Source organism: Triticum urartu, chromosome 3A (assembly GCF_056163025.1).
Source record: "Triticum urartu cultivar PI428250 chromosome 3A, HENAU_Tu73, whole genome shotgun sequence".
Taxonomy (NCBI): Eukaryota; Viridiplantae; Streptophyta; class Magnoliopsida; order Poales; family Poaceae; genus Triticum; species Triticum urartu.
Window position 1 is genome coordinate 596,050,068 of NC_141875.1, and position 9,188 is coordinate 596,059,255.

Consider the following 9,188-nt stretch of genomic DNA (forward strand, 5'->3'; position numbering starts at 1 on the left):
ATCAAACATTATTTATGAACAGTAAGAAATTGCAATAACTATAGTTCTCCTTCGGTCAATACAAATTTCACGAAACAACGACCCAAGCTAAAGTGAACAAACATTGTGAAGCCGACAGAGAATTCTGGATCTTTACAGTAGCCTCGCATTATGAGTTTAAATGATCTCCACGACTTATATTGCTGTCTTTACACCCTCAACAGGTTCCCCACTTTGTTTGTGAGTTCCTGGTCTCACCTTTTCACTAATCATGCAGTGCATCTGCTAGCCTCACCAAACTATGCTAGATCAAGCCATTCAACCATACTGGCCATTATTTTCAATCTCTACCACTGCCATTGCCAGTTTGCCACCCCTAAAGTACAGCTCCTACACCGCCATTTATTCTCTGGCATGCTTCAGGTATCCTTGACTCCTGAAATTCACATTTCGGATGAAATTCACATTTCGGACTTGCGCATCAGAAAGATTCACATGATCTAAACCTCTGAAACTCTGCTTCCACAATAAGACAATTCACCGCATATTTCCACTACATTGAACCACACGATGTTGTAGTACAGATGTGTAATGCTCATCTCTGTTCATGGACATTTTCGGTACTATCCCAGATGATGATGCCACAATACTCCCAGTGAAGTCAAATCGTTTACTGTATATTTCGTCTTTGGCGCTAGCTAGTGCCATCAAAATCAACACGCTCTCCAGTAGCAAAGATATCCCAGAACAGGGCACTGCTGAAATATAGAAGTGATGTTAACGTTAAAAATCCACGGAAAGAACCCATCCGATCAACAAAGAATCCTGCTCCAATAGTTCCTAAAATGGCAGCAAATGTTCCGGACGTATTTGCCATTCCTGTTAGCACACAAACATAGATTTAATATAGTAATGCATATGCACAAAATCTATAACTAAAACACAGGGAGCACAACTTATTTAGTACCATGTAGCACTCCAGCATATTGTGGGGCGATCTCCTGGTAAGAATTTAAAAATAAATTCCATCAGATGGGAAAGATAATCCAAATTGGGTGTCAGGGGAGGGGGGTGGGGGGGGGGGGGGGTGTGGAGGGATGAAATAAAAAAAAAGGTGACTGCTTTGCACACTGAACTAATGTATACAAGTTTAAACACCTGAAAATTTACAAGGAATCCTGAGTGACCAAAGGACTTCAAACCAACAGCAATAGTTAGCCAAGCTGAAGCAATGGCTGGACTCTTTGCTGCATTTAAACCAATAAGAGCAATACCAGGACCCACAAAGCCAATTGTCTGCACGAAACAATATCAAAGGGTCAAAGCTTGGATTTAATCCCAGCAGCATATATCCACATTTTAATATTGATTCTCAAATCAATATTAATTAAATAAACGGCAGGTGGTAGCACAAAAACTTGGCATTTTTACCAGAGTATCTACTGTGATTTACCATTGTGAGAATTGTGTTACGGATATACAATCAGCTCTGACTATAATTTAGCCAAGCTGGATAACAAAAAGAAGGGTAGATTGGTAAAGTTGTTGTTCATGAAGGGTCACCTATGTTAGTAATTGCTTTGAAAATATCCATGCCTTGCATTCCAAACATGCAATAGCTTACAAATAACATATGTAAGGTTTCTTTGAGAACATCCATGCCTTGCATTCCAAACATACAATAGCTTACAAATTTAACATATGCTGATTGATGTATCTTGTGAAACCAACCGCCAATAGTTCATCATATCACAAAATTATGGTATGTTTGGTAAGAATGTGGAGGTGTACTCAAGATCTTATTCAATAAAACAAACTAAAAACACAGTGATGATTCTTCACTTTTATTTTAACCTGAAAATTTTCAGCAACGCACCTGCATTATCTTCCGAGTTAAAGTAATGCTTGTGCCATTTCGGATAAGTGTGTCTGATACAACACCAGCCACATAACCTAAAACTGCCATCATGACCCAGGGAATTGCACTAAACCATGCAGCTTCTCTCAGATTGACATGAAATATCTGACCACCAAGGAAATATTTAATAAACCACAGGGAGAATCAGTTTATTTAGTCTAGAAACATGCAGCGGAATCAGGGCTTACGGTTTTGAAATACACTGGCATCCATGAAAGGATGACGAAATAGCCCTGAAAAAATAACACAGCCCTCAACAGATTACCCACAAACAGTATTCCTCACATGGCACAATCTAACCAAAGAGTTAAGTTTATAGGAGTTACCCAGCTATGCATAGCATTTGCAGAAATTAAAGCCCAGGTCGGCCATTTAGAAAGTAGGTTTCTAAACGGAGGGATCTTTTTTAGTTTTTCACCTTGAACTTGAGGTTTCACCAATTTCTGACCCTTTGTTATATACTCTAGTTCATATGCTGATATTTGAGGATGTTCACCAGGAGTTCCCGTTATAGCAGATATCCACACCAGCACCCACAGAAATCCAAACAAACCAAAAATCACAAAGGGTCCAAATGTTCCAGTTCGTGACATGATAATAGGGGAAAGAAGTAAGCCGATGGTATTTCCAAGCTGAAAGCCAGCCATAGCGATCCCCACGGCACTAGATCGTTCAGTACGAGGAAACCACCTGTAAGAAAAGGCCCAATGTAAACGTTTTCACAAATATTGACGGGCAGGGCAACAAAAACAATACAAACATTAGGTTATGGTAAAAGCATGAAGATTAATCAAGTGAAGAAAAATTACAGAAATCAAAAGAAATACCTCAGCACCATATTGTTCATACATGGCAATGCCACTCCTTCTGCAACACCGAGCAGAATTCTCGTTGAGATGAACAACCACAGTGAGCGTGCAGCTGCCCAAGGGGAAAGGAATGTAGCGAAGGACCATAAAGCCACACCATATGCCATGACTCGCTTCCCGCCATAGTAGTCAACAAGCGCTCCACCGATTATAGGTGATATCAGATATCCCCAAAGGAAGGATGACTGTATGAAGCATCAAAAACACAATGGCATCACCGCATCATTCAAGGAAGAGGCACAAAGTCATGTAGGAAACTAGAACAGTATAGGCAGTGGTCACTCCACGGTTTGGTTAGGGTGAACAGACATCCGGACTTCCACGGTTTGTCAAACACAATAGTTTGTACATTACTTTATGGCTGCCAAGGGAGGAAACTATGCATGATGTATAATATGGATGAAGAAACTGAAAGAATTAGCATGTGAATCACTGATTTAGTGGGAAATGTATTAAATCTTATACCAGCGTGTCATCCGAACCATGCCACCGCACTTCCATTCAAGTATTAAACCGTAATTGCAATTGAGCACTGGAGCACGTCGCTGAACCTTAATCGTCGTAGTTGAGCATTCTATCACCAAACACAATTGTGTCCCCGAGGCCGATCACTAGTGGAATAGCGGTGTGTGCAGTGCAGCCAAACAGCAGCAAACAGAAGCAGCAAGAGCTGGGAACCTGCACGACGCCGGCGAAGGAAGGGGTCCACCCGTACGCCTGGGAGAGCGGGACGATGGCCACGGACATGACGACGCGGTCGGCGTTGCAGAGCGCGAGGGCCAGCCCCAGCATCGCCGCCACCTTCACCCTCTCAGACGTCATGAACTCCGCCGCCAGGGCCTGCGCCTCGCCTCCGCCGGCGGCGGAGGCCCCAGGAGGCGCAGCAACGGGGCGGGTCCTGTTCCTGGCGAGAGGGCGGAGCGGCTGGAGGGGAGCGGGACACAGGAGGCTGTGGGGCTGCCATGGAGGCGGACGCGAGGTTTGAGCGCGGGCGGGAGGAGGCAGGCGACGGCGGCCGGAGAGGAAGGGGGGAGCGGAGGGAGGCAGGAGCGAGCGGGTCAAGGGGAGCAGTTGGCCGGGACCGGGAGGGGCCATGGTTTGTTTTCTCCGCCGTCCGGGTGCGCTCTGCCGGAGTGGAAGTGGTGGGTGGATGATTCAGGGTTTTTTTTTCGAGACACTGGGTGGATGATTCAGGTGAGGTGGATTGGTGCAGTGACGTGTACTACTGGCGCTGGTTTACGGGCTCGCTTTGTTCATGTGGTCCGTGATGCTGGCGCTGGTTTGTTTGGACCCGGCCTGACGGTACGACCCGCAATTTGTATGGGCCGGAGCTGGTGCCAATCATTGTAGTTGTATCCACGCACTCTGCGAATGCTGTCGATGCTTCATCCCACCATCTTGTTTGCCTGGTGCAAAAATTAATCACTTGAAGAGAGTCAAATTTTGCCTCAATCCGGTTGAAGCCAAGGGAGTTATCAAGTTTCAGACCATCTCTCATAGCCATTGCTTTTGTGGTAATTGCGTCGGCAACCTATGAAATAAACGTGCATTGAGCAATCAAGAAATTTCCTCCATCACCTAGTAAAACAGCAGCAGTTGTGCCTACTCCTTCATCCAAAAAGAATGGAGCATCCACATTCAGTTTAATGAGCATTGATCAGGCTTACACCATTTTAAATCAGATTCAAAAGAGACCCAAGAAAGTGTCTTCTATAAGTTGCTTGCTATTGGCAACACTGACCATCTCCATTCAAGTGGGGGGGGGGGGGGGTTGATTGTGTCTAACTTGGCACCGAATCCACCAAAGATACCAGCTCCCAACACCTAGAACTTTTGGCATTCAGACTTGGGGATAAACTCAGTTGTCCAACAGGCAAGGAAAGAGCATGTTCAAAAATTACCGAGCCGAACCTGTCAACCGGGATCGCCAAATAAATGAGATCTAAAATACCTACTCGGCTCCATAGTTCTCGAGCATGAATACATTTGAAGATAAGATGTTGAATATCTTACCTCAAGTTTTTGACCTTTTTCTTTTAACAATAAACAACCAATGTCGTTGTGTTGGGGGACCCCCTGTCGTGGAATTGTCACGACAGATGTCCTAGTGTGAGGACTTAGTCATGAAGCCATCACGTTGAGGTTAGCTTAAAGAGGTTAATCGGGACAAAGGACACGAGGAGTTTATACTGGTTCAGCCCCTTACGATGAAGGTAAAAGCCTAATCCAGTTTTGTAGTTGATATTGCTAGGGTTTCGATGAGCAGGGAGCGAATACGCTTGACCCAGCTCTCGATCTGTTGTCTCTTGTCCTAAGCCGCCGCTAGGTCGTCCCCTTATATACATGGGTTGACGCCCTGCGGCCCTCAGAGTCCCGGCCGGTTTATACAACGTATCCGGCTCGGTGACCTTTCTCATATACCTTACAATACAAGTTTACATACATGGCGGTTTATAATCATGGGCCTTAAGCTGCCTTCGGGTCTGGGCCCTCTATCAAGCCTATCTATGAACCGCCACATGCTCTTGGGCTTCATTGAGATGGGTCATTATAGGGATGACCCGACCCCTCCTGGGTGGGTCATACCTAATAGTTATATCCCCAACACTCCCCCTCATCCTTTCCCCTTCTAGCATCGTTGAGAGTTGTTTGAGAGAGTTCAGACCCAGATCTGTTGCAGATCCTATCCTCTGGCGGTTTTGGCCGGGGACAAGATGGAGGAGCCCGGTGATGCCTTCTGCATAGTAGTTGTAGGGTATGTATTTCCTTTGGGAATCCAGTGTGATGTTGAGGTCTGGAGAGATGTCCTAGAGGATTTGGTTTAACATAAGAGTTATGATCCCTAACAATTACGGTGACAATGAAGTCTTTCGGAATGCCTGTTCAAGGAACAACCAGATAGCATAGAGATTATGAAGTGTAGTGAATACTTATGTTTTCTAGTTTTATTTCTCTCTTTCTGAGTCATAGGGGAAACATGCTATTAAGAGGGTCTAAGTGATTGTTCAGATTTATGTCTCTGATGCATGCTCAATCAAAACCTACTTCGAGTGAAGACTTGAAAATCTCTTGTGCGTTGTTGTTGTCTATCCGAGTCCGAGACGATGTTCTTCAGGACTCTGAGGAAGAATCAAGTACAATTGAGTCAACTTGACATGTTCCACAAGGAAGTCATAGGTCGTGTTTGAAATATGATCGTTGTGCCATGTGCCAGTTGCCCATTAGGTGGCCAGTGTCACTATTGGTCATCATTTCACACCTCGGGATTGCTCCCTCTATAAATAGCCACCCAACTTCAACATTAGATGGTTGGCTGCTCCAGAGAGAATTGGCAAGAGTTGTCAGAGCAACCCATCCTCTCGAAAGACATTGAGAGAAATGCTAAGAGAGGAAAAAACCCAGAGCCTAAGACTACTAAGTGATTGAGCATCACCAAAGATCTAGCTGAAACGTAACTTAACCTATTACTCTTGTGGACCGTGCATCCACTAGATGGCTATGTGTCAGTTTTGAGTCTCCGAGAGTAATTATGCATGACCGAAGACCAAGTCTATGAAGGTCCTGGAGATCTACCTGAAGATCTACCACGAGTGACTGGGTGAAGCCCAAGTGAATTTAGCTCAACGGGAATAGGGTGAGGACATTGTCCTCTGAGTTAAATCTCGGCCCTTCGAACCAAACGTAGAGTTGTGCGAGTAACTTGAACTAGTTGTACAAATCTCTGTCTTCATAAAGTTACGGGTTTTACTTTCTCAAACTCATTTACCTTCGTAATTTGCATGTGTTTGTTAGTCCTCTCTCGTCTTCTTTCTCTATGAATGCTAAAAAAATATTTCAGGAACTCGGTTATTCCGATGCCTATGCTATGTTGTCTTCCATATGCACTGCTACTTAGATTTACCTTGGTTTCCTTAGTTGTTTCTCTAAGTTATCTCTCTGCTTAGTTTAGTTTACTCTCTATTGTGTTCAATGATTGGTCTGCTTACTCTATTCTACTTTAGAAAACCCTGCCTTTTCAAAGTACTTGTTGAACCTCCCATTCACCCCTTCACTCATGTCGATATCTGGTACCATAGGCGATAATATGATTGATGGCAATAGTGTCATTCAACCTAGGCATGGAGGAGCCCATGTGTGCAAACAAGTTAGAACTATTCCGGTTTCACTTCAAATAATAAAATTGCAAGAAACAATGTGCATTTGCATAATCAAGAAAACTGAAAACCTATAAGAGAAAAGAAGACACCTATCAGGAATTATGTCGACCATTTTATTCGAGACAATGTCACCTCCACTAACATCGGGGATCGGAGGGGCGGGGGGGGGGGGGGCAACAAGGGCCGGATGGGGCGATAGGGGCACAACCTTCTTCCTCATCATGGTGTCCATCTTTCCCACAGGGCACCACTGGAGGCGGGCCAAGATGCACAGGGATGGTGGATGTTGTGGGGGCCACGACCAACAAGATGAAGAGTAGTGCCCTCGGCGGGGCTACAATGCTGTGAAGGCGGTAGGTGCCCGGGCAGGGGTCGAGGTGTTGGGGAACATAGTATTTCAAAAAAAAAAATCCTACGATCACGCAAGATCTATCTAGGAGAAGCATAGCAACGAGCGGGGAGAGTGTGTCCACGTACCCTCATAGACCGAAAGCGGAAGCGTTTAGTAACACGGTTGATGTAGTCGAATGTCTTCATGATCTAACCGATCCAAGCACCGAACGTACGGCACCTCAGTGTTCAACACACGTTCAACTCGATGACATCCCTCGAGCTCTTGATCTAGTTGAGGCCGAGGGAGAGTTCCGTGAGCATGGCGGTGTGGCGACGGTGATGATGAAGTTACCGGTGTAGGGCTTCGCCTAAGCACTACGATGACATGACCGAGGTGTGTAACTGTGGAGGGGGCACCGCACATGGCTAGGAACAATTGATGTGTGTTCTAGCCTTCTAGGGGTGCCCTCCCCACGTATATAAAGGAGGGAGAGGGAGGGAGGTAGCCTAGGGCGTGCCCAAGTAGGAGGAATCCTAGTTGGGCCCCTAGTCCAATTCGCCCCCCCTCTTACCTTATTTGGATAAGGGGAAAGGAAGTAGGGGAAGGAAGTAGGAGTCCTACCTCATACTTTCCTTTTCCTCCTCTCTTCCCTTTCTCCCCACGTGGCTGGCCCTATAGGGGGCGCATCAGCCCCTTGTGGGCTGGTGTGATCCCTTACTTAGCCCATTAAGCTCATATCTTTGCCGAGGGTTGCCCGGAATTGTTGGGGAACATAGTAATTTCAAAAAAAAAATCCTACGCACACGCAAGATCATGGTGATGCATAGCAACGAGAGGGGAGAGTGTCTTCCACATACCCTCGTAGACCATTAAGCAGAAGTGTTATGACAACGCGGTTGATGTAGTTGTACGTCTTCACGATCGACCGATCCTCAGTGCCGAACGTACGACACCTCCGCATTCAGCATACGTTCAGCTCGGTGACGTCCCGCGAACTCACGATCCAGTAGAGCTCGAGGGAGAGTTTCGTCAGCACGACGACATGGTGACAATGTTGATGAAGCTACCGACGCAGGGCTTCGCCTAAGCACCGCTACGATATGATCGAGGTGGATTATGGTGGAGGGGGCACCGCACACGGCTGGGAGAGATCAATGATCAACTTGTGTGTTCTAGGGTGCCCCTGCCCCCGTATATAAAGGAGCAAGGGGGAGACCGGCTGACCCTGTAGGGCGCGCCAGGAGGAGGAGTCCTCCTCCTAGTAGGAGTAGGACTCCCCTCTTTCCTACTCCTACTAGGAGGGGGAAAGGAAGGGGGAGAAGGAGAAGGAAAGGGGGGCGCCGCCCCCCTTCCTAGTCCAATTCGTACCAGAGGGGGAGGTGGCGCGCGGCCTGCCCTGGCCGGCCCTTATCTCTCTCCACTAGGGCCCAACAAGGCTCATTAACCCCCGGGGGTTCCGGTAACCCCTCTGGTACTTCGGTAAAATCCCGATTTCACCCGGAACTCTTCCGATGTCCAAATGTAGGCTTCCAATATATCAATCTTTATGTCTCGACCATTTCGAGACTCCTCGTCATGTCCATGATCACATCCGGGACTCTGAACTACCTTCGGTACATCAAAACATATAAACTCATAATACCGATCGTCACAAAACTTTAAGCGTGCGGACCCTACGGGTTCGACGTTCGAGAACTATGTAGACATGACCGAGACATGTTTCCAGCCAATAACCAATAGCAGAACCTGGATGCTCATATTGGTTCCTACATATTCTATGAAGATCTTTATCGGTCAAACCGCATAACAACATACGTTGTTCCCTTTGTCATCAGTATGTTACTTGCTCGAGATTCGATCGTCGGTATCTCAATACCTAGCTCAATATCGTTACCGAAAAGTCTCTTTACTCGTTTCGTAATGCATCATCC

The 9,188-nt window shown here is 46.3% G+C and overlaps 1 protein-coding gene across 1 annotated transcript; it reads right to left on the reverse strand.

Moving 5' to 3' along the window:
• Positions 1–88: 88 nt before the first annotated feature.
• LOC125545309 (putative anion transporter 3, chloroplastic) lies at positions 89–3,947 on the reverse strand. The gene is made up of 8 exons (XM_048709209.2): positions 3,445–3,947; positions 2,725–2,951; positions 2,224–2,587; positions 2,086–2,130; positions 1,856–2,002; positions 1,138–1,275; positions 947–980; positions 89–858 (listed from the first exon to the last, which is right to left on the reverse strand). Exons 1-8 carry the CDS (start codon positions 3,859–3,861, stop codon positions 674–676), a joined length of 1,557 nt encoding a protein of 518 aa, XP_048565166.1. The 5' UTR covers positions 3,862–3,947; the 3' UTR covers positions 89–673.
• Between the last annotated feature and the right edge of the window lie 5,241 nt (positions 3,948–9,188).

Excerpts from the sequence above, each read along its gene's own strand:
- LOC125545309 (XM_048709209.2), bottom strand. The coding sequence starts at position 3,861 with ATGGCCCCTCCCGGTCCCGGCCAACTGCTCCCCTTGACCCGCTCGCTC. Across the intron at positions 2,952-3,444 it reads CCTTCGCCGGCGTCGTGCAG|TCATCCTTCCTTTGGGGATA; the intron begins GTTCCCAGCTCT and ends TGCTTCATACAG. Across the intron at positions 2,131-2,223 it reads CAAATGCTATGCATAGCTGG|GGCTATTTCGTCATCCTTTC; the intron begins GTAACTCCTATA and ends TTATTTTTTCAG.